This window comes from Ictidomys tridecemlineatus, chromosome 3, assembly GCF_052094955.1.
Source record: "Ictidomys tridecemlineatus isolate mIctTri1 chromosome 3, mIctTri1.hap1, whole genome shotgun sequence".
NCBI classification, from domain to species: Eukaryota; Metazoa; Chordata; class Mammalia; order Rodentia; family Sciuridae; genus Ictidomys; species Ictidomys tridecemlineatus.
In genome coordinates this window covers 40,568,580-40,593,367 of record NC_135479.1, presented here as the reverse complement: position 1 = coordinate 40,593,367, position 24,788 = coordinate 40,568,580, and the positions used below count along the sequence as shown (strand labels likewise).

The 24,788-nt window shown below is 49.2% G+C and overlaps 1 protein-coding gene, 1 long non-coding RNA gene and 1 other non-coding gene across 6 annotated transcripts in view; 2 read left to right on the top strand and 1 right to left on the bottom strand.

The window, feature by feature from the left end:
- Rab11fip4 (RAB11 family interacting protein 4) overlaps positions 1 to 6,664 on the top strand; it is a 116,876-nt gene extending 110,212 nt beyond the window's left edge. For all 4 annotated transcript variants that reach the window (XM_005327798.4, XM_078042518.1, XM_013359784.4 and 1 more), the window contains one exon: positions 392 to 6,664. In XM_005327798.4, the coding sequence (XP_005327855.2) occupies positions 392 to 508 (117 nt within the window). In that variant the 3' untranslated portion in view covers positions 509 to 6,664. The remainder of the gene's footprint in view (positions 1 to 391) is intronic.
- An 8,125-nt stretch (positions 6,665 to 14,789) lies between these two features.
- On the bottom strand, positions 14,790 to 19,500 carry LOC110598417 (uncharacterized). The gene is made up of 2 exons (XR_002484250.3): positions 18,567 to 19,500; positions 14,790 to 18,182 (listed from the first exon to the last, which is right to left on the bottom strand). It is a non-coding gene; the product is annotated as an uncharacterized LOC110598417 (long non-coding RNA).
- Trnat-cgu (transfer RNA threonine (anticodon CGU)) lies at positions 19,097 to 19,168 on the top strand. Its single transcript has one exon. It is a non-coding gene; the product is annotated as a tRNA-Thr (tRNA).
- Positions 19,501 to 24,788: the final 5,288 nt, after the last annotated feature.

The window sequence follows — 24,788 nt, the reverse complement described above, 5'->3', positions numbered from 1 at the left end:
ACTCAGCGAGACCCTGTCTCTAAATAAAATACAAAATAGGGCTGAGGATGTGGCTCAGTGGTCAAGTGCCCCTGAGTTCAATCTCCAACACCCCAAATATAAATAAATAAATGAATGAATGAATGAATGAATGAATGAATGAATGAATGAATGCCTTTGGCCAGTGTGGTCAACCTTAAAAAAAAAATTGCCCACCCCCAGTGTCTCCACAGACCACTAAGACCCTTGTCCTGGCCTCCAGGTGCTGGTGTTAGTGTGGGGTCTTGCCTTGCCCAGGGCCTCCTGGGTCCCTCAGTCATCAGACACTAGCTCACTGCAAGACTGGGGATCTGGGCTCTGCCACACCCCCATCTAGGCCTAGCCTCTGACCTGTCTCTCCCACTCCCTTCAGCTAATGGAGGCCCTAAAAGAACAGGAGGAGATCAACTTCCGGCTGAGGCAGTACATGGACAAGATTATCCTGGCCATCCTGGACCACAACCCCTCCATCCTGGAGATCAAGCACTGAGGAGGGGGCTGGCTGCAGAGCGGCCTTAGGACCTGGGGACCAAGGGGCAGGCCCTGCCCCAGGATGTGGGCCTGGGCCCACACTCACACTGTAAATGTACCTCTGGCCACATGCGTACCGTGTACTGGTGTATATGTGGGCTGAGCGTGGGACCGTGGCTGGTGACACCTGCGCAGTGAGCTGTGTGTGCACTTTGTGGCGCCTTTGCAAGGGGCAGAGGGTACTGGCAGCGGAGAGAACAAGGTCTGCCATGGGAGTTCCTGCGATAACGAGAACTGGACAATTATGTTTCACTTACTGGATAAAATGATTCTACCTCTGGGATAAGGATTAGAAATACTCTAGGGAGACAGGCTCTTCTCTCCCTGCCCCACCTCCCGGGACGAGGAGCAAAATCTGATCTTTTCCAGGAGTTTGGTTGCTCTTTCCAGCCTCTTTGGCCATCAAGCCCAGGTATTTGAGCTCAAAGAGAAGGAAGGGGCGTCTGGGGGGACCCAGTGGAGGAGCCCTTGGGCAGCCCTCTGTGGGGCAGTGTACGGTGTCCAGAGGACTCGGGTTTGCAGAGCTGTAGACAGGCCGTCCTCATTGCTGGGGTTCTTGGCATCTTGACGTTCTCCCTGCCCTCCCCGCCTGCTCACCTACCTCCCCTTTATGGTTTGGTTTTGTTTTTAAGACAATGAAATAGAAGCACCATTCATTGGGTATAAAATGAAGAAATCAAAAGGAAAGAAGCAGCTTAGGAGGTGGGGGTGTCAAAACAGGTTGGGCAACCAAAGAAAGGATTCCCAGAGGGGCAGGGCTGCCTGCAGCCGTGCAGACGGACTGTCGCTTGTCACTAGTGAGGACTGGTGAGGGCAGGCCTCGGGATGGATTCCAGAATCCGAGCTTGGGCTCCCCTGGGGAGCTAGAGCAGCCCCCTTCTTTGGTCTTCATCCAAGGGAACAGACACTGCGCTGGTGGGATATGCAGGTGGGAAAGTTGCAGGGAAACCTTTGTCTTCCGTGCTTTGGACACATGGTGGGAATTTCCACCGTGGATTTTTAATGTGATCTCTTGTTCTAGGCAGCAGGGAATAGATGTGGTCCTTTCCTTCGAGTTTTCCAGTCTGTCTGAATTTTCTATAGCTTGTGATTCCTTTCCTTGACCCAAATCTATATAAACACGTATGGTCTTATTTCTTCCCCTGCAGTTTCTTGTTTTCTTCAGCACATCTAGCGGGAAGAGGAAGGTTCGGGCATGTTGGGGAGGGTAGAGAGGGGTGTATGCAGAGAAGGCGGGCAGCGGAGGATGAAGAGGGGACCTGGGGGACTTGGGTGTGTCCCCAGGTTTGGAGGCAGGGCTGTAGCCAAGACTGATCTTTGTTCCATTCCAATCAACTTTGCTTCTGTTGGATTTTGTGATTTCTTTTGAATATGTGCAGTTTGGTCTCATGCTGCAAATAATGGGGTTGCACTGGTTCTGCCCAGGACTCTGGAATTACCCATGCCCAGAAGACTGGCTGGGGCATTTTCTCTAGAAGGCCCTGTTCTCAGGATACTAGGCTCCCCCAAGGGTCTGAGAAGACACAGGCAGAGAAAGGCGGCCTGAGGAGTGGGTCTCTTGAGAATTTGCCAGTAGCAAGGAATGGCCACAACCAGAGGCAAATGACAAGTTGCAACATGGCATTGACCTGGGTTTTCTATTGCAAGAAGTGCCACTGAGGCCGGCCAAGTCAGGGCCCTGGTCCATGGGGGTGAGTATTTAATAAGTAAAATTGCATATGTTCTTTAGCTGCATTAGTGCAGATTCCAGAGAAGGCCACAGAAGCCAGAGTTAGAGCCGCTATGAAGGAATTTCTGCCAGGGGAAGAGGGGGTGGGAAAAGACAGCCTGCTCCATTCTCCTCGCCTCTCCCTGTAGGGGGCACCATTGGCATGGGTTTCCTGAGAGGCCAAAAAAAAAAAAAAAAGCCAGGTCTAAAAGACCCTCTGGATCTGAGCCAGTGTCAGAGAGGCCTCTGGAAGAGGGACTTTTAAATGAGGGAGTGAATTCCCTGTAACACACACCTTCCATTAAATCCAACCTCCTTACTTTCTTCGGCCAGGATGCATTTCTTGTCAGCTCAGCTTTTTAAGATCAGATATGTTTGGGGGCTGGAGATGTAGTTCAGTGGTAGAGGGCTTGTGCAAGGGCCTGGATTCAATCCCTACTGCCGCCCCCCACACCCCACCTCCCAAATCATGGATGTCTTTAAAATGCTCTTCTGATCCTGAAGGCTAGCCTGATGGGAGCCGATGCCCCAGCTCCACAGCCCTGCTCCCGCTGTGTTTTCTGCCTCCCTCGCTCATTTTCCAGCTGGGAGTTCTACCCCAGCTGTCCCTTGTTGTATTGCTAGGTGGTAAACATGTGCCCAGTTAGATTTGAACTTCAGGCTAGGCACAGTGGTCACACCTGTAATCCCAGAGGTTTGGGAGGCTGAGGCAGGAGGATCATGAGTTCAAAGTCAGCCTCGGCAACTTAGAGAGGCCCTCAGCAACTCAGCAAGACCGATAAAATAAAATAAATAAAATCCAAAAAAGGGCTAGGAATGTGGCTCCGTGGTGGAGTGCCCCTGGGTTCAATCCTTGATACCAAAAAAAAAAATGAATTTCAGATACACAGCAAATAATTTTTCACTTTTAGAATATATATGTTCCAGTTAATACTTGAGACATACTTTAAATGAGCTTTAAAATTTTTTGATCCCCAAAAGGGCTGGGGTATAGCACAGTGGTAGGACATTTGCCTAGCACATGCGATGCCCTGGGTTCAATCCCCAGTACCCCAAAACCAAACAAACCCAAAACCAATCTCTGGACATTCTGGTTTAATTGGTCCTGACCCCTGACTCAAGCCTCTGAATTTGGGAGTACCCAGGTGCATCTGATTTAACTGGGTGTTTTATGGGAGTTTGGGGTGAGGGTTGTTTTTTGCCTACCAATAGGACAGATCAATAGTAATCTATGTAAAGTTTAGAGGGTTTTGTTTGGGGGCGGCGGGGTAGTTCTGGAGAAGATTCACATTTTATGTAACATTGAGCTGTCCTTGCCATCATTTGGAAGCCAAACAAAATTAGCTAATGTTTTCCTTTTTTAAATTTTAACTTTGAAGTAGCTGGAGTTAGACCTGGATTGTTTTATTTTAAACTGGTAGATCTATTTGAGAATCATCAGAGGGGAATTCCTTTTTCTTGACTTTATTTCTGATCTATAAAAATCACAAAGCACCAGAAACTTCCAGTCCTCTGGAGGCTTCTAGCAGTGGGCTGACTCCCCAGAAGTCCAGACTGAATTGCTGTGGCCCCGGCACCTAGATTTTAAAAGAACTTGTTACATATTCATCATGCACACCATATAACTATTTGATTTGGCCAATATCCCGCCCACCCCCTGGTCCCTTTCATCTACTGATCTCCATTTGGTTTCCATGAGATCCCCTCCCCCACACCTTTCTTTTCCTTTTTCCTCTCTGGCTTCCACATATGAAGAAAACATATGACCCTGGACCTGAGTTTGGCTTATTTCATTTAACATAATGGTCTCTGGTTCCATCCATTTTCCTGCAAATGACATAATCTTATTTTTATTTATGGCTGAGTAAAACACGGTTGTGTATACATACCCCATTTTATGTATCTGTTCATCTGTTAGTGGACGCCTTGGCTGGTTCCATAGTTTGGCTACTGTGAATTGTGGTACCTACGTGTTTAAAGACCTCAGGTGATGTCAGTGTGTAGCTCAGGGCTGAGACCCCTTGTCCTAGAAGCTTGTTGGCCAGAGGTCGAGAAAACCGGTAGCAGTGGCCTCTGGGCTTGTTGAGCCAGGACAGGTCCAGGGCCTCTGCTGAGGTGGTGGATGATGGCTTTACCTGTGGTGATGTCAAGTGGCCCTTGCCCCAGGATGGGAGTCCAGATGGCCTCGGGACCAGTAGATCCAGCTGTTCTCCGCAGCTTGGAGATGAGTACACTTAGGTGGGCAGCAGTCTCTGCCCCTGAGTCAGAGATGACACGTGTTGAAATGTATTGACCACAGGCCCTTTACTAAGTGGGGGCAGAACAGAGTCGGCTGAGAGCTGTTCCCTGAGAGCCACGGGCTTACACAGCTGAGCTAGAGGGACCCTGGCTTCATGGGCTTTGTCTGTGCTCTGACCGGGCAGATGAGGGAAGGCCTGGCTCTTCCCATTGTTAGCCAAACCAGACCCAGGCTCAGGCCTTGGAGGCTCCAGGTGCTAGTCCACTGACCAGTCTGATTCCTGGCCCAGGTGGGGGCCCTTTGTCCCAGCGAGGGACATTATAGCCTGCCAAAGCCTGCAGCGAGGCCTGGTGAGGTGGGGAGCATTCAGTCCCCTCTGTGTGCTCCAGGTGTGTGTGAGAGCTGGCTCTGGATGGGATTGGGTAGTCACCATGCCAAGGAAATGACTTTGGTCACCTGGTAGGTCCCTGATGGCTCTGTAGGGGGCTAAGTGGGGAGAGGGGCCATTTAGGGATTCAGTGCTAGCATCCCCCATGGTCTCTCCTCCCTGTCCCTCCCTTTGGGACCCAAGGTCTCCTCTGAAGGTTGGTGCTTCAGGCTGTTAGGACGGAGGCCCGCCCCACAAGGGGTCTGAAGTTAGAGGGGCCATACCTTCACCTGGTGACTTGGAGCTCTGATCTTAGGGACCTCAAGGTCCTGACACGTGTACCTGTGATGGGCAGCTGAGGAGGGCTCCCACGGGCCCACCCCACCTGCCTGATGGGACGGTCCTAAGGCCCTCTGCCATCCTCTGGCTGCTCATCTGAGAGGTTACCAGCTTTCCAGAAGAGTTTGTGTCTATGAGCAAGACCCTGGTGAAGGGCAAGGCCACCGTTCTCACTGGGTTCCGCATGCTCCTCCTCTCTCCGTTGTGACTGTAGTGGAGGGCTGTCTGCCCCAGAGACACCAGCTGGGGAGGGCATCCCAGGCCACCTCTGCTGCCAGTCTCAGTGCTGCTGTGCCCGGGGCCACCCTGCATCCTGCTGGGACCGCCTGCTTTGCTGTGCTGCCCGGGCTGTTTTTGTCTGCATGGTTTGGGGTCTTTGTCCTCGTGCCTTTTCTTCCCTGTCACCACTGTACGGGATTCTCCCTGTGTCCCCACTGCCCCCTTTTCTACACACTCTCGTGGTCGCTGCCTTCCCAGCCCTGTAAACGTGGACACATGCATCCTACTTTGTAACCTCGGGCCTCCCCCTGGACGGCCGAGCTCCCAGGCACTTTGACGACCCACCAAGACCAGGCCCGCCTCCCCCTCGGCTCCCCCGGCCTCACCCTGCCTTGTAGACTCGGTGACTTTGTACAGAATATTTTGTCATTGTCTTAAGCACTGGGGGCCGGGCACTGAGTCCCGCCCCCAGCCTGCGGTTAGTTAGAAACCTGAATCCCAGGTAAGGGCAACTTCGTGTAAAGCGACTTCTCTTGCTGTGAGCATGCGGGTACTTGGACCTGGGCCACTGGCCCCAGCAGGGGTGCCGTGAGTCTTGCAGGTCTGCAGCAGATACCTGCTGCTCCTGGAGGAAGCCCTGGCTGTGTGGTTCCCTGTACCCAGCAGTGGGCCTGGGTGTAGGGCCACGGTGTCTAGTGTGTAGGACAGCTGCAGACCCCGGGGAGAGGAAGAGGCTTGCTACTGTCCCTGCCTGTGTATTAACACCTGCCCAGCCCTTCCTAGTCTGCCGAAGGTGCTCAGACCAGAGTGCCATTAAATACCAGACTGGTGTCAGGACCCGGATGGGACAGGGCATCACTGAGGACTCTCAGCCCCTGGTCGCCTCCCCTCCTCCCAGCTTTTTCCCCCCCCGTCTGGGGCTGGGTCTCTTGCAGACCAGGTAGAGTAGACTGCATGGTGACCTCACGCTCCAGGGCTTGGTTCACGGCTTCTGACTCTGTGGGATTCCACTTGGGTGTTTGCCTCAGGAGTCCGGGTCTGGAAACGGCCTTAGCTTTAGGACTGGGATGGGACTTCTGCTTTCAGGCCCCAGAGAGGGAGGGTGTGGGGCGAGGCCCCAAGGCTGGGTCCTAGGTCCTGAGCTCCTCGCCTCCTGCTGCTCTCTATCTCAGCGGCGGGCACCTTCCCGGGAACTGTAATGTACAGACCAAGGTGTAAATAAACAGTGGCTTTTCTTGCCTGACTTGCTGAGAGTTTCTGTGGTGTTGGTGGGGAGGGTGTTTCAGTTTTCACCACTGTGACAAAACACCTGAGGAAAATTACCTGAGAGCAGGAAAGATTTATTTTGGCTCACAGTTTCAGAGGTTTCAGTCCATGGTCACTTGGCTCTGTTGAGAAGGGTGAAGGACAAGATATACCCTTCGGGGATGTGCCTCCAATACCTGCTTCTCCCAATGAGGCCCACGTTTGGGGGGAACATTCCAGATCCAAGGCCTCGGGAAGATCAAGCCCCACCTGGTGTGGGACTTTTGGAGTGGCTGGTGCTGTCCCTTGACTCTCCAGTCACTCATTCTAGCCTGCTGTCCCAGATGTGGGTCCCAGAAGCCCCTGCAACACCACCATTCCAGCTGTGATGTTTAAAAACGTTGTCTTCAATACATACTTTCCAGTATGGGCCTCTGACAAGCCCTGGGGTGTCAAGGTGGCCCTGGATTGGGTCATCGACACCTCCAGATTTCTGCCTCTCCCTGTTTCCCACTTCCTCTTATTATTATGGGATTCACAGGTTCCCCCAGGGCCACTATGCTGGCTTGGGCCCTCCATCTCCAATGCAGGCCCATGCCATGGGTCCTCCTGGGGGTCAGACAGTTCCCACTTATGGGTTAGCACTGCTTCCTGGGCCACAGGTAGCCATCCCCCAACTGTAGGACTTGCGAGTTCCCCTAGACCTGTATTCCCTCCTTCCTGCAAAAGCACTTTTCTTTTTCTTCCCAACTGGAGTCTCCAGACTTGACAAATAAAAATTCAGGATTGCCCAATAAATTAATTTGAAATAATTTAAATTTGAATTTCAAATGAATAATCCAGTGAGCCTCATCCTAACAATTATATCTGCAAAGACTATTTCCAAATAAGGCCAGGTCCTAGGATTTAGGATTTCCACATACTGGTGAGGGGAGCCGCAACCCACAACACCCAGTGAGGGAGGGTGGGGCGGGGCGATTGCCTCTGCCCTTGTGAAGAGAGAAGGGGTCAAGTGATGTTGTGTGTGCAGGCTGCACCCGCACACAGGTGCACTTCCCACCCACCCACCTTAGAGAATGTCTGACAATCCTCATGAGTGATGTCATTCCTGCGCCCCCTGGAGGTTTCAGCAAAGGAGTCTCAAAGTCAGGTCCCATCAGCTCTGGATTAGAAAGCCTTTAAGGGTAGCAGCTGGGCCCTGAATGGGTGAAAACATCTGAGAATAGAAATCACTCAACCAACCATCATTGACTGAGCACCCTGTATGTGGCAGGCACTGGGGATGGTGCAGGCAAGCCCTCGTGCTCTGGGAGTCTCCAAGCTCCTGCAGGAGGAGAGAGACACAGCTGATTTCCAGGACGATGTGCAGCACCCAGGGGAAAGTCTGGGGGGCTTTGGGAGCTGGGGGAAGGGGATGTATCCCAGTTGGGGATCAGGGAGATTCCCTGAGGCAGGAGCCTTTTGACAGAACCCTGAGGGGCTAGAGAATGTTAAGAAAACCGTGGCTGGACACAAAGCAGAGCCCTTCAGGATGCTGTGGGTGGAAGGTGGGTGGATGAGGGTGTGTGTTTGGGGGGGGGACGGGAGGTACGGGGGAACGGGGCAAATAATGGGGGGGAGGCTGCAGCTGGGCCAGGGAGTGGAGCGCCTGGTGAGCCAAGAGTGGGTCCCTCTCCATCCACTAAGCCGACATTTCTTGGTGCTAACAGATGCCTGGTGAGCGGTAGGTGCTGAGCTCACAATAGTGAGCAAAACAGATTTGCTCCCTATCCTTATGGCAGAAGAAGCCTCCAGAATGAGCAAGTAAAGTTCTTCAACTCTGGCAGCATATTAGCATCACCTGGCGGAGTTTTAAAATCACCCACCCCATGATTCTGATTGGGTTGGCTGTGATTGGGGGTGGGCAATGGGATCTTATTAAGGCTCACCAGGTGACTCCACTGTGTAGCCCGAGGAAGAAACGGGTATATTAGGAGGTGTGCCTGGCCTCCTTGGAGCAGTCAAGGAGCTTCAGCTGGAGGACGTGGCGGAGGCAGCAGACATGGCCAGGTAAGGAGACTGGCGGGGGTATGGACAAGGAGAGGAGAGAGTGAAATGTGAGGATACACATTCTTGGAGCAGAATTCAGGGAGGAAAAGCGGCACTTTGGGGGTCTCGGGCTCTTCTTTTAAAGGAAACTTTGTGGGGGAGGATGTAGGAGGTATGTGAGGGTGGTGTCTCGGGTCTGCTCTGAGGACATTTAGGTCAACCTTACCTCCTCTCTCCCAGCAGTAGATAGTGCTGGGAATGTACCCTACACCACAGGATTCTTAAACTATCATTTCTCCCTTTGTTTATTGTAAGAACATGCTAGTACATTGCATAGGCTAATTAACAGGGCGCTGGGTGACTTTCATTGAGTGAATCTATAGTAACTTTAAGATGTATAGATTTTGCAAGAGTTTGTGAGGGACAGGCTTGGGATAAAGGCATGAGGAACTGCAGCACAAGGCTTTCAGATTAAAGTTAGTCTCCTCTTTCTTCCTTTTGAGGAATCGAGTTAAGAAAAAGAAAATGGTATCCCTTGATATCCACAGGCAATGGGTTCTAGCACATACCCAAACCCTTGGATGCTAATATTCTTTACATAGTATGGGCATGTAACCCATGCAACATTCCCATACACTTTAAATCATCTCTAGATTACTTATACCTAGTACAACATAAATGCTGTATAAATGGTTGTTATGCTGTATTTGGGGTATAAGGGGAAAATGCTCGGTACACGTGCAATTAAATATTTTCACCTGGGCGAGGTGGTGCACGCCTGTAATCCCGGTGGTTCCAGGGGCTGAGACAGGAAGATGGCAAGTTCAGAGCCAGCCTCAGCAAAGGCGAGGCACTAAGCAACTCGGTGAGACCCTGTCTCTAAATAAAGTACAAAATAAGGCTGGGCATGCGGCTCAGTGGTTGAGTGCCCTGGAGTTCAATTCCTGGTACCTCCCCCAAAATACATATATATTTTCCACCCATAAATATGGAAATTGCAGACGTGGGCTCCATAGGTATGGAAGGCTGGTTATAATAGCTGACATTCATTTAGGGCTGACTGTGCCAGGCAGTGTTGAGGTGCTGCGTGTATGTTGGCTCTACCTTATGAGGTGGGTGGTATTACAGATGAGCCTCCCCAGGTGATCTCACTAGCCTCAAGTCGCCCAGGATTTGAGCCCAGCTGATGAGGAGACGGGTCCTCCCAGAGTGCGTCGGGACCATATGCCCATGGTACAGGTTGCTCAGAAGGGGAGGGTGGCTGTGGCTGGGAATGCTTCAGGCAGGACATAGGCTGAGCCCTGGAGCTGGCTCAGCTCCCTACAAGCAGAGGAACTGTAAAGAGCATGGGAGGACTAGGCTGGGCAGTGCAGGAGCAAGAGCAGGGAAGTGGAATGTGTATGAAGAAAGGCCTAGAAAGGATGGTGCTTCCACTGTGGGTGGGCCTGACTGGCTGGGCCTGGCCTTAAGGTGAGCTGAGAGGCCAGTAGCTCACAAAGTTCACTGGGGCAAGGCTGTGGGTAGCAGGACCCAGGAATCCTGAGCGGACATCAAGCCGACCCTTCTTGGAATTAACCTGCGACTGGGGCTGCAGGGACTTCTTTGACTCTCCTGCCACCTGTTGTCAGGCCCTGGCTCTTACCGTAGACCTCAAGCTCCGACATTGGTTATCTTGGATTTTGACTTGGACTCTGTGACATCAACGTGATCTTAGGCTTAGGAAAGATAATAAAGGTCTGGAGTTTCGAAAAGGCCTGAACCCAGCCATGCAAAGGTACCAAAATCTGAGCCCGCTTACCATATGTGGCCCGTTGGAAGGCACCCGGGGGACCCTAAGCACCCCCTCCCTGCCTTCTAGCACACCTGCCCCCTCTGGGGGGATATGACTTCTCCAGCTCGACTGCCACTTGGCCATGATTTGGGGGTTGGTTTCCCAGCTTCTCCGGTTCACGTCACTCCTGACCAAAAACTGGACTTGGTGAGTCTCTGGCAAAGCCCAGGCCAGAAACTTAGTCCTTTGTCCTGCAGTTGGAGTATTACCGGAAGCAAACGTCCAGGATGCCCAACGCTTGAGCACCAAGAAAGACGAGCATTGGTAGTGTCACCAGAGGGGGTATGACAAGGTCCTGGGGGGGGGGGCCCTCGTGGTACATGATGGAAAAGAACTTGAGCACATGTCAGATATTGAGGCACAGATTTATTTAGAAGAGCAAGGAGCCCACATTCCAGGGAGAATTCGGGCTCTTTCAAAGGAAGCTTGGGGAGGGGCTGCCCTCAATCTGGTGATCCCAGGAGGGTTGGTGGTGGTCTGGTGGTTCTCGGATCCCTGGTTGACACCTCTATTATCTGATCACATTGGGATCAGTGGGAACGTGCCCTCTAGTATGGGTTTTGATCTTTGCTTGATCTAAACACGTGTGCCCTCGTGTGCTAATGAGCAGTGTACAGGGCAAGTTTCACAAGTGATTTTTTTTTCCCCCCCCCCACCCCGCCCCCATCAATATCCTATCCTAGTAGGAAGGGACCAGTTTATTCATTGTTAGCCCTGCAGAAGACACAGGGGAGCTAGCTCCTAAGACTCTGTATCTTTTGACTGGGGGCGGGGGTGAGGCTTGGGGAAGGGAGGGGACCATGAAGCTGAAGGCTGGGCCTGACCTCCATCAACAAGGGTTCCGTCATCTCCAGGAGATTAATGGATCTCAACCTCCCGAGTTGGTTGGTAAGGAACGACACAAAGAAGGCCATCCAGGTTCTGCAAATCTATAGAAGGCCTTAACAGCTTTTCTGTATCCAGATGGGGCTTTTCAGTCAAAATTAAGGGGTGGTAAAAGATGACCTCAAAAAGCCCTGTTACAGGTGTTGTGAATGTGGGCTGTCCGGCTGCAAGGAGTTGGGGTCTAACCTATCCCGCCACAGAACCCTCCATGAGTCGGCTTTTTGAGGTGGGGGTGGGGATAGAGGAGATGTACCTTATATCCTCCACTCTCTAGGACTCAGGTCCAGGACTGAGCCAATCGGTGTCTGTACTTGGTGGCAGTGAGAGCCTCCAAAGAGCCCTCTGAATTTATTCTCTCCACATGTAGCCTGTCCTGTGCCGTCCTCCCACTAACGAGAGAAGTTGATTTCCTTTCCTCTTGAATCTGGGCTGGCCTAGAACTGTCTTAATGATGCACAAACACATGGCTTATGGCGAAAAGTGGGACTGAAGAGGAATTAGCAGTTTCTGCTTCCTTCCACCTGGAATGCACCCTCTCAGAGGACCCAACTGCCATTCTGTGAGGGACCCCCAAGAAACCACATGGAAGAAAGTGTCCCCAGCCAACAGCCCCAACTAAACTCCCAGCTAGAGATGGCATGTGAGAGGCCTTGGGCTTTCCAAGGGTCCCTCAATCAGATGCGAAGCTGGCTGGTCAGCCCACACACCCGGAAAAAATGAGGAGTTCTTTATCAGACGTGTTGGGGTCACTGGTCTGATCAATATCAATAGATCCCTGACAGAGGGAGGAAACTGTAGTAACCTTCCATCAAAAAATGTCACCCAAGTGGGACCAAGGTCCCGTTACTATCGATAGCCTCACAGAAAACCCTGACCATCCACAACAGGGGATGCGTTCAAGGAAAGAAAGACCCTCAAAGGCTCTCACTGCTTTTAGGTGACACTGAGAATGCTACCTTCTCTGGGGGCTTCCAAGAACTGGTTGAACCTGCCGCCCTTGGGAGCATTCTGTCAGGAGTGAATTCCAACAAGTAAAAGATCCAGGAAAAAGGTAACTGAATTAAATACGGAGAAAGGGAGAAAAAAAAATAGACTGCTTTTGGTGCTTAAGGTTAGCAGAGTTTGTGTCTAAAAATGTGGCCATTTACTCTCCAAAAGGTTTCGGGTTGCATCAGTCCTCCCCCATTAGTCTTAATTGAGAGCTGCTGGGTGGGCTCTGAAACTTGATCGGAGGGAAGAGTGTCAGGTTGCCACTGGACCAAAGGAAAGTGGGGCAAGCTGGCATTTCCCTCCCCATTCACGTTAACAGTGAAAAATGAAGAAGCCTGTTCCATTTAAAATGAGTACGGGCTAATGGCCAACTCTCCCCCTTTGTGGATGAGGAAATAGATTCAGTGGTGGCAGAGGGGACTTCTGGCTTGGTCCTTGCCACATTCGCCTAGCATTACTAAAGTTTTATCTATTCATGCAAATAACCATCAGCCTACAAACCTAAAAGGGAAAGGGGGGTGGGGGTGACCTCTGTGACTCCCTGTGTCAATGAATTATTACTGTTACAAATCGCCCTTGGAGAGTAGCTTCCAGCAAGAAGGATGATTTTCCTGAACTGGTATTGGGCTCCTCTGCTGGGTGTGCCTGGGCTCCACCTGTGGCTGCATTCAGCTGAGCTCAGTTGGGCTGAGGGACTGGCATGGCCGCCTGCTAAACCTCTGCTCTCTGGCAAGGGGTGCTAGCTCTTGGCTGGGAGGACTCCTTGTGGCCACTCATCCTTGGTCTGCCTTCCTTACACGAATTCCCAGGACAATGTTACCACCCGGGGGGAGGGACTAGGGATCGAATCCAGGGATCCTGCAGGCGAAGCAAAAAAACAAAATGAAGTTCCATGAGGGCAGGGACCTGTGCCATTTAGTGAGTTCGCTGTTGTAACCCCTGCACCAAGCACAGCATCTGGCATATAGTAGGTGCTCAATGAGGATCTGCTGCAGGAATGACTGGATGATTTTACTACCACACTGCACAAAGGTGAATATGGTGTGACTCCTGCCTGCTAGGAGCTCTGGCTTCTAGGACCAGCTCTTGCCCTTTGGTTGGTTCAGAACATCTATGCCGGTGCAGATGTTCTACACTAAAAAATGGTACAGATAAATTTAGAAGTCAGACCACATACTTATGGTTGCTTACTCCTGGGAGAAAGACAAAGTCCGGCTCCTAGGCCTATCCAGCTAGGAAGTCACTCCACACGAAGCAACCACAGTGTGGCCCAGGGTTGATGGTGACTCAAAGTAGGGGCTCAGAGGAAGGGATTCCAGAATTGCTACTTTTAGCACTTTTTTTTTTAATTAAAAAAAATTTAAGGGAAGCTATAGGTTCAACAACAAAATGCAGCAGAAAGCAGAGAATTTCCATATAACCCCTGTGCCCTGAATCCCTCCCAGCCTCCCCTACCAGAACTGTACTAGCAGTTGTAACAACTGCTGAGCCTACATTATTATCCAAAGTCCATATTTTGGGTCTTTTTTTCAAATATTTTTTAGCTTTAGTTTATGTGATGCTGGAGATCAAACCCAGTGCCTTAGGTGTGCTAGGAAAACGCCCACTGGGCCACAACCCAGCCCCTAAAGTCCCTAGTTTATTGTCGCGAGCAACCCAGGGCTGTGTGTGTAAGCTGTGAGCATTTGAGCCTGTGAGGGGACTGGTCTGGCGTTGTGCGCCAATTGGGCTGTGTGACACAAATGTATCCCCTCACTCTACCCATGATCCCACACAGCACCTGAGATGGGTGTGACTTGCCAAGATGTCAATCTGCTGACTACAAGGCGTCACCAAGCAAGACTCCACCTTTCAAAACCCTGCTCCTTGCCTTATGGGTGGAATATTCTATCCAGTGTCTTCTCCCCAGTAAATGGGGGGGGGAGGTTCAAGTGTGGTCGCTCTCTTGCTCTTTCCAGCGCTGCCCAGCCTGGAGCTGATCCTTGGTCTCTGAGCCACCCTGCCTTCATTCTTAGAATCTCATGTTCGTGTGCTGCGTGGTTTCTTCGCCGTTTTCTTATTGATGCAGCCAGCTCCTTTGAACCCAGGGCATCTCGCCAGCCCGGCCAGCTGGCGACAGTTTTTCCCTAGGACTCACCGTTGGTGACATACATTCTACAGTGGACTTGAATCCACCTCTGCAGGAATAGTCTAGTTTCACTGCCCTAAAAATCCTCCTTGCTCAGCCTATTCATCCTTCCCTTAACTCCTGGCAACTGCTGATCTTTTTCCTGCCTTCATAGTTTTGCTTTTTCCAGAAGGTTCCATGGGTGGAATTATACAATAGGTAGCCTTTTCCAATTGGCTTCTGTTTTGTGCTATTACAACAGAATATCACATACTGGGTACCTTTTAAATAAGCAGAAATTTACTGACTTGTGGTTCTAGAAGCTGGGAAGCCCAAGATCAAGGGGCCGGCATCTGGCAAGAGCCTTCTTGCTGGGCCATCTCATGGAAGAAGGGCAAAGAGAAGGTGAGAGGGAGCCAAGTTCTTGTAAGAAACATGAAGTACAGCATTAATCCATGCACAAGGCCGGTGCCCCGTGACAAACTCCTCCTCTTAGACCCCGCCTCTCAAACCTCTGCACTGGGGATAGTCCCTACGTGAACTGTGGGGACATGATGAAACCATTTCACTTTGTAATACACATTTAAGGTGGTTCTGTGTGTTTTCATGGCTTGGTAGTTCATCTATTTACTTTAGATTTACTATTTCACAGCAGTTTTGGGTGTGCAGCAAAATTGAGCACAAATTGGAGAATCTCCATGCTCTTTGCCCTTGTGCATGCTCTGCCTTTCCTCCATCAAGGTGCTGCATCTGCTACACAGCAAATGGAAAGATGCACTTTGAAGGAATGGGTATCTCACAACAGTGAGTGAGGAAAATCGGGATACCAGGAAATACTACAAATGCAAAAATGAGTCTGATTTTTTTCCTAGCTGTATTTTATTTATATATATAAATTACTGCATCAAATTCATCATACTGATTTTATATATAAAAATGTGTGATACTAGGGATTGAATCCAGGGGTACTTACCACTGTTATTTCCCCAATTTTATTTTTAAAGCATTCTTTTAAAAAAAACTTTTATTTTTATGTGGTGCTGAGGATAGAACCCAGTGGCTCCACCACTGAACCACAATCCCAGCTGCCCCCACTTTAAATTTTTTAAATTATTTTTTTGGTACCAGGGATTGAATTTGGGGGCACTCGACCACTGAGCCACATCCCCAGCCCTATTTTGTATTTTGAGACGGGGTCTCGCTGAGTTGCTCAGTGCCTCACCGTCGCTGAGGCTGGCTTTGAACTCAAGATCCTCCTGCCTCAGCCTTCTGAGCTGCTGGGATTACAGACATTTGCCACTTCACTCGGCCCCACTTTTATATAAATCGTCCAGGCTGACCTCAAACTTAAGATCCTCCTGCCTTAACTCCTGAGCCTCTGGAATCATATGTGTGTGCCACTGGGTCCAGCTAAAAACTATTTTATGTGCCACTAAAGAAAAAATTTGCCACTTAACTACAAGGCTCTATCAGTTGTCATCCTGATTTCTAATTTGTGAAAATATGCAAAGACCACCACACCCCAGAATAAGTGAATAACACCGTTCTCTACATCTGCTTATCTCTAGTCATCTGATTTTGGTTTCTTTGAATTCTCTTGATGCCTTTTAAAAGCTTTTCTGTTTCTTCAAGTGATGCTGGGAAAACTGGATATCCGGATGAAAAAAAGAAATTGAATCCTTATATCATGTTCGAAAATTAAAATAGATTAAAGAACTAACCATAAGATATATAACTATAAAACCCCTAAAAATGCTGGAAACAGTGGTGCACACCTGTAATTCCAGTGGCTCGGAAGGCTGAGGCAGGAGGATCTCGAGTTCAAAGCCACCCTCAGCAACAGGGAGGTACTAAGCAACTCAGTGAGGCCCTGTCTCTGAATAAAATACAAAATAGGCCTGGGGATGTGGCTCAGTGGTCGAGTGCCCCTGAGTTCAATCCCTGGTACCCCCCGCAAAAAAACTCCCCAAAACTCTAAAAGAAATCAGAATGGGAAAGTTTCATGGTATTGAAATGTGGTAATATTTCTGGATATGGTACCAAAAGCAAGAATGGACAAACAGGACCACATCAGACTTAATAACTGAACAGCAGAGCTGAGCATGGTGTTGCACACCTGTAATCTCAGCAACTCTGGAAGCTAAGGCAGGAGGATCATAAGCTTGAGGTCAGTCTGAGCAATTTAGCCAGATTTTCTCAAAAATTTTTAAAAAGGTCTGGGGGCGTGTAGCTCTGTGATGAGCATTTGCCTAGCATGAGCTAAGCCACGGGTTCGAAACTGGTAAAACAAAATAAAACAAACTGCACAGCAAAGGAAAGAACAGACTAAATATTTCCCTATTCCATAGGTTGCCTTTCAAATATTGTATCTGATAAGGAACTAATGTACAGAATATATTTTTTAAACTATAAACCCCAAATAACTTTTATTTTAAATTTTTAAAAATATTTTAGTTTACGGCGGACACAACATCTTTACTGGTATGTGGTGCTGAGAATCGAACCTGGGCCACACACACATGCCAGGCAAGTGCACTACCGCTTGAGCCACATCCCCAGCCCAATAATGCCATGTTAAAAATGGATAAAACCACTGAGATTATCTCCCATCCACTAGAATGACCACTACCAAAAAAAGACATGAATAAACTGGAACTCTTGTGCCCTACTGTTGAGAATGTAAAACAGTGTAGCCATATGGCAAGTAGTGTGGAGATTCCTTTAAAAAACCAGACCTACCATATGATCCAATAGTCCTTTTGGGTATATATTCAAAAGAACTGGAAATGGACCTTGAATATGTTTGTATACTGCTGTGATTGAAGCATTCACAATAGCTAAGAAGAAGAATCTGTCTGCCAACTAATGAATGGGTAAAGCAAACATGGTATATAGTCATAGTATATGCCTGTAAATCAGCAACTCGGGAGGCTGAGGCAGGAGGATGGCAAGTTTGAGCTCAGTCTCGGCATTTTAGAGACACCCTGTCTCAAAACAAAAGGCTGGGGATGTGGCTCAGTGGTAAAAGCATCCTGGGTTTAATTTCAGTACAAAAAAAAAATGGTATATACAAATAATAGAAAACTATGCACCCTTGCAAAGGAAGGAAATCCTGCCATATGCTACAACAGAATGAAAACTGTCTACATTATGCTAAATAAAACAAGCCAGTAAGAAAAAGAAAATACTGTATGATTCCACTCAGATGAGATATCTTAAGTCCACTCTTTAGAATGGTGGTTGTCAGGGATTGGGGTAGGGAAGAAAAGGGGAATGGCCATTCAGTGTGTCGGGTTTCATTGTGCAAGATTAAAAAGTTGAGATGTGCATATGGTTAACACCATGTACACTTAAAAGGGTTAAAATTATGCAGTTTGTTTTAACTACACACACAAAACTCAAGTTTCTCTAAATCTCTACGATTCACATTTTTAAAAAGTTCTACCCATAAGTAAGGATGAATTCGGCAGTGGTGATGGCAAAGTGGCCAACAGCGTGACTGGCCTGTGGGAGCTCCCTCCGGCAGGCTCTGGTGTATAGGAGGACTGGGTGACCCCTCCTTGTCCCCAGTGAGCATCAGAGCCCAGAAAGGAGAACTTCTCTTCTCCCTCGCCTCTTTCTGGGAGCAGATACTATGTTCACAGACCAACCAAGGACAGAGGAATCCAATTTCATCTAAAAAATAATAATAAATTTAAGATCCAGCAAATAAAAGACTCGCCAAAGTGTGCAGTAGCACAAGCACTGTGCTCCCAACCCCCTTACCTGTCATATAACAAACTAAACCTTACCTAATAAAAGCCCGTTTGCCCCACCCCCACCCCGAGTCCCAGTCTCCCTGTCCCCTTATTTTTCTCAGCTTTACCAACGTCGTGTGTCGTATCTTTGCAACTGGTACATTTTATCCCACGTCTTGCTTTTACTAATCCCAGGTGCTTGTGAGCTCTGTGCTTAAGGTCAGCCCTTTGCATCTGGGTGCCTCTCTTGGATGAGACCTGCAGTCCGTAGTATTGCAAGCTGATCCCTTCATTCAGGTGGCCTGCGAGCGTTCCCTCTTACCGCAACTTCTGCAGAAACGTGCCCGGGCCTCTCCTCGAATGCCCAAAGCGCTTCCTCCAGGCGAGGCCGTCCTGCCTCGGCGGAGATGTACTCGGTCTTCTCCGCACTGAGAATACTGCGGGGTTGGATGGGGAGGTGTTGGCTGTCCCCAGGCAGCCACTGGCTGCTGGCTTGGGGAGAGAAAGTCACCTCCCGTCGCCCCGGAGCTTGGCCCCTATCCCTCGGGACTCTCTGCTTTGTTCTCAGAGCGCCCACCCAAGTTTTTCTCCCACACTTGCGCGCCGGCCACCTTGGAGTCTACCACTGGCCTCTTGCTTGCTGCAGGTGCACTGTGCCCTGGGGAGGACTGGGGACAGGGGACACGCTGGGGTTCGGGTTGGCAGGGTTGGAGAGGACGGATCCGCGCTCGGATCGCTAGCCCCGGTGGCCGGCAGCCTGGAGGGCGGAGCGAGGTGAAACGGCCTGCGCCGCCCTCCGCGCCTGCGCCACCTCCCCTCCACTGAGAGCTTGCACTGCTCGCTTGGCTGTCAGGCGCGGTGGCCAAGTGGTAAGGCGTCGGTCTCGTAAACCGAAGATCGCGGGTTCGAACCCCGTCCGTGCCTGGGTTGGAAGTGGGCCCTGTTGTTAGAGCCTCCTTTTGATCCTCTGTGTGGCATTTTTTTTCCCTTTTGGATTCTGCTCGGGAGTCCTCTGGTCCCTCCTCCAGTTTGCTTCTGAACAGACTAGTTACGCCGCAGGCCAGGCAGCTCTCCCCCCAGCTGCGCTGCTCCAGTAGGCGATCGTCTTCACAGCCTCCCCTGCGCCGCCGTGGGCGTGGTGTGGCCGGCCGGTTCTTGTATTTTTTGTGGGGGCGCCGGAGTTCCGAGAGCTGCGGCCTCGGTTTTGCGGTTTCCTTCCAAGGCGAGTTGCACGGGCCGTGCGCGCCGCCTGCTGCCAGGCTGCGGAGGTATCTGCGAGGTTCGGCCGGTGGGTGCCTAGACCTTTCTCAGCACGAGTGACAGCACGAGTGAGCTGACCCTTGGAACCCAACTGGTTTTGATACTCCCCGAGTCATTTGTAGAATAAACAGCCCTTCTAACATGACATGATGTTGATGTACCTGTGACTCCAACACTGTCTGATACACTCCAGTCTGTCCCCTCTTCTAACACTCGGCATCGAACGTCTCGTGAATAGAACTTCACCTCATTCTACATCCCATTTGCCAACTAAAGTCACCGAAAAATAAAAAGCACATTACTTTTCCCGAGGCCTGTTGCACAACTGATCATGGAGAGCTTCAGGTGACTTGAATGGAACAGAATCTAATAATCAGGAAACAGGCTATGGAACTCAGGCAGCAAAAAAAAAAAAAAAAAAAAAAAAAAAATATACATATATATATATATATATATATATTTTAAATATATAGGTTTTTTAAACCCTAAGATCCCAATAAATGAAAGCAATGCTCTTTGGCTTTTGTTTTTTAATTAGCTACACATGACATTACAATGATCTTGGCAATTCTGCTCTTGGCTTTGAAAGGGAATGGTGAGCTAGGTGTCGGTGTCATCATGAAATTGTTGCTAAATGCAAAGAGGTCCCTTTGCAACAAGTGCCTCAGCCTATGCAGAATCCAGGCATTTCGGGGATAGGAAGGAGAGAGATGCTCTGTGCTGGGTATTGCCTTGAATCTCTTTCTTTGGATAACTGATGAGAAAGTGCTCCCCAGCTGAACTCTGGGTTTTCTGTAGTAGCTGGAACCAAATTTCACCCTGGCGGGGATTGGGGGTGGGGGTTGGGGTTGTGTCATGGATCAGCCAAGGCAAAGTCAATGAGGCACAAAGTCCAGAAGAGGTCAGTGGACAGATGTTGGGGAAACATGGGTCCCCACAGGTGAAGGGTCAGAGGTAGGGGTCAGTTATGTTTCCTAGATCAGGGTTGGTGAGAGGAGACGGAAGTGATGACAAGTCAGACCCAAGCTTTGGAACTACCCTGAAAGCCAGTGGGCATCTCTACTCGCCCCTGCCTGGCTGGAGGCAGGTCGCTGACTTCACAGGTGATGCAGGGGCAGAAACGACTATGTTGAGCTTATGGCATGACCTCCATTAAATCCCTACAGTCCCTGGACTTCAAATGCCTTAGATAGTAAATTTTAAAGTTATTTCCTAAATGCCCAGTGGCCTGAGATTCTTAGTTTCTACCTCAGAATTTGGTCCTTAAAGAAAGCAAGAGAACCTCGAGCCACTCCACCCATTTCCCTGACAAGATCACAGTGAACCCTTTCACGGCCAGGCCTGGGTGGGAACTGAGTCTGACCCCCTATTCAGAGTTAGAATAGGCCCTCCCTAGGGAACAGAACTTGGAGCTGCAGAGCCCCGCCCCCCTCCAGCCCCTCCCTTCCTGGCTTGGTCCTCCCCTTGGGGTCGTGCTACTTGGGTCCAGAACAGATTACAGGACCTCTGGCAATGCAGGGTGAGAGCCATACTGGTAGATACCATTGGTTTGTAGGCAGGTAAGGCATTTAGGATATTTAAAATATATATATTTTATGTCAACAAACATTACTTAAAAGCAGATTTCAGTAAGTATATTTGTTATGCCTCAGGTTGTGAATTTTAGTTCCATATTCCAGCTTAGAGAGATTTCAAATCTTTTATTGTATGATAGAACACAGATTCAAAGGCCACACAAATCAGATGATAGTATTAATGAGTCGTAAAGGGAATTCTACCCAGATCTGAGGCTTTTGTCAGATGCTCCAAAAGTATTTCATTGTCCCTTCCATTGTCACTCCCATAACTATAGAAGCAGAGGATGTGGTTTTTCATGGTTATCACTTGTGTTTTATTTATAAGCTAATTGAGCTTCTTTGCATCTGCATACCTTGTAGTTTAATTTTGCTTATTTAAAAAATGAATATATCTTTTGAGGTTTTTGTTACTTGTTTTTTGGACTAGGGATTGAACTTGGGTACTTAAACTTGGGTGCTTAATCACTGAGCTAAATCCCCAGGTTTTTCTTTTTTTTTTTTTTTTTTTTTTTCCTGACACGAGATCTCACTAAATTGCTTAGGACCTCACTAAGTTGCTGAGGGTAGCCTCAAACTAGCAATCCTCCTGCCTCAGCCTCCCGAGTCTCTGGAATTGCAGGTGTGTGCCACCCTGCCTGGCATTTCCTTTTTATTTTTTGAGACAGTCTTGTTAATTGCTAAGTTGCTGAGTCTGGCCTGGAACTTGTGATCCTCTGCCCTAGCTTCCCAAGTCTATGAGGTTACAGGTATGTCATTGTGCCCAGCTCTTCCATATTTTCTCTTTTAATCAGTAGGATTCTTTTCCTTCCCTTTGATTTCCTTGCAATGTAGCCACTGAGGAACCTGGACCATTTTACAAGTAGTTTCCCATAGGCTAAATTTTTGCCGACTGCAAACTCTGTGATCTAGTTAGTTCCCCGTCCTTGGCATCTCCTGCAGATCAGCAGCTAGGTCCACAGGCTGGATCAAGTCAGGTTCAATGCCTTTTGGCAAAAGTCTGGCTTTACTTCCTTTGAGAAATTTTTTTATTCCTCTATTAAGGAGTCATCCAGTTTCCTGTCTGGGATCCTTTTGTGTAATTTTACATCCTAGGTAGGAAGCCCCTTGGGGCTAGGACAGTGTCTTACTCAAATGTCTGTTTCCAGCCCTTGTAAAGGGACAGAATCCTGGCATAAGATAGGTCCCTACTACAAGAGTTAGAGAAGCCTTTACTGAGGAGGTAGCCTTGTGGCTATGGCTGTGTCCTGGAGATTGGATAGGAATTTGCCAGAATTCACCAGGTATTTGTGCCTTTATCTAGTCTTCTTTGACACTCAAATATCATGACATGGTTGTATCTAAGCAGGCAGGGGTACTTTGCTTACCCCACGGCCCCTCTAACTTTCAGGACAAATTGATTTTTTTTTTTTTCCCCGCAGTGCTTTGGAATGAACCCCAGGTCTTCCCATGCTAGGCAAGTACTCTACCACAAGTATATCTCCATTACCAATAAATTGACTTTTTAATTTAGAAACAAATATCATTCTCTGTAGATGGTTATATTAGTAAATCCTAAAGGTCCAACCCCATCCTTAAGGACAAAAGCTAAACATTTGGAATCGGAGATGGTAGCAATGAAAGCCACGGGCCAACTCTCATTTCAGTCACATGAGCAAAGAGAAGGGAAGCGATGTGTTCCAGGGCATTCTAAAAGTTCTCTATCACATTCACACAGGGTGGGCACAGATTTGCTTGGAAAAGTCACCTGTTACCTTGACATGCACCCAGGAGGTGGCCCACCTCTTTGTCGGACCGAGGGCCATCACTCATCTAATTCCACCCTGGTCAATAGGAAAAGCAAATAGTGAGCTGGGTTCAGGAGGCTGAGGCAGGAGGATCACAAATTCACGGCCAGCCTCAGCAACTTGGCAAGATCCTGATCCTGTCTCTCAAAAATAAAGGCTGTGGATATAGCTCAGTGGTAGGGTCCCTGGGTTCAATCTTCAAAACTGGAGGGGAAAAAAAAAAAACGGTGGTGGCCCCAATTTCCTAGACTATCTCAATATTTAGGCTTTTAGAACAAGGGAAAGACGCAGGCATACACTGTCGCGGATGCTGGAACCCTTAGGAGGCTCAGCCTATGATAGAGGTGAATATGTGGAATTTTGTTCCACTTGGGGAAAGGTGGGCCGCTGGTGCAAGCAAGACAGTCCCTTGCCCCCTCGCTCATTGGACGTGGGTTTTCCCCAGGGCTTTCCACCTGTGGCTTGTAGAGCACAGGGTGTCTGAAGCTGGGAGGAGCACTTCCTTAAAGAGATAACAGGTTACAGTGGCCACCACACAGGGAACAAACAAGAATCAATTCTGTCATCGAAGGTGAGGGCAAAGATGAGAATCACAGGGCTGTAGCTTGACTTCAGGACCAAGGGCTCTAACTGCCCCCGTGCCCCCCCACCCCCACTTGCCCCTTGTCCGTCAAAGGCCTCTCAGATCCAGGGGGAGCCGCTGCACCCTAGGACAGCAGCCATACTGGGTGTCCTCGCTTCCCAGGAGCTGTCCACCCTCCTCTGCAGCATGTGCAGACCCACTGCCTCCTCCCCAGCACCCAGGAAAAGCAAATACAGCTTCTGCATTGCCAAAACATAACACCTGGGGAGAACTGACCCTCCACGGTTTCTTGAAGGCAAGGATCATGTCTTCTCGATGAACCTTGTAGACAAAGGGCTCTCGGCAGAATCGATTGATCAACCATCTGCAACTTCTACAGCTGTAAAGCAATCGGGCTGGGAGAAATGAGAAAACCACATCCCAATTTGCCAGGGAAACTGAAGCCCAGAGGCAGGAAGTAACGAAGGTTGAATAGGAAGTAAAGAACTGAAATAGGTCCTGAATGTTGACCAACCTAGTAATCCGTGTGTGTGTGTGTGTGTGTGTGTGTGTGTGTGTGTGTGTGTGTGTGTCTTTTCCGGTAAAGAGCTCACTCTCTCGGCCTGCCTTTTCTGTGGGCTCTTAGACTCTCCTTCTGTCCAAACCATCTGTGCTGAGAGAACAAAATCTAGGTAAATCGCCAACCGAGAAAAACATGTGAATTCCACAATCTCTCACAAAAATCTTCAGATTACTTGTAGCCCTGGTCACCAGGATGCCGGTGTCTTCTGCCAAAGTTCTTCCTGACTGATGGCAAGCAGCTGAAAAGAACCCAGTGCAAGCCATTCTACTGATGCCACAATAAAAGTGGCATCCGATGGGCTGAACAGTCCAGGAAGAGTTGATGGGAAAAGGGGGCAGGACTCCTCACCTCCCAAATCTAAGCTCTGCAACTAAAATAGGGGATCTCATTCCTGCCCTGCCATGGGAAAGCACTTCATGCACTGCTGGAGTTATGTCAGGTGTTCATTATGACAGCATCGTAAAATGTGTGAGGATTAAATACCTTGTTCCATTCAGGTGTTTGGAGGCTACTGTGAAAGTCAGCCCTCTGGCCCTTGGGGGAGGTGGTTATCCCCTGAGAGGAAGCTAGTGCAGTACATATGTCAGAGCTTGGGTTTCAGGATGCCCTATGCAGGCTGAAGTGCATTCATCAGGTATTTACTGATTGTGCCAGGCATTGGGGCATAAGAGTGTACAGAGTATGTGAAAGAAAAAATCCCCATGCTTGTGGAACTTACGTTTTAGGGGTTGGAAGCAGAAATTGGCAGCAGGGAGACACACTGTACCAAAAATAAATG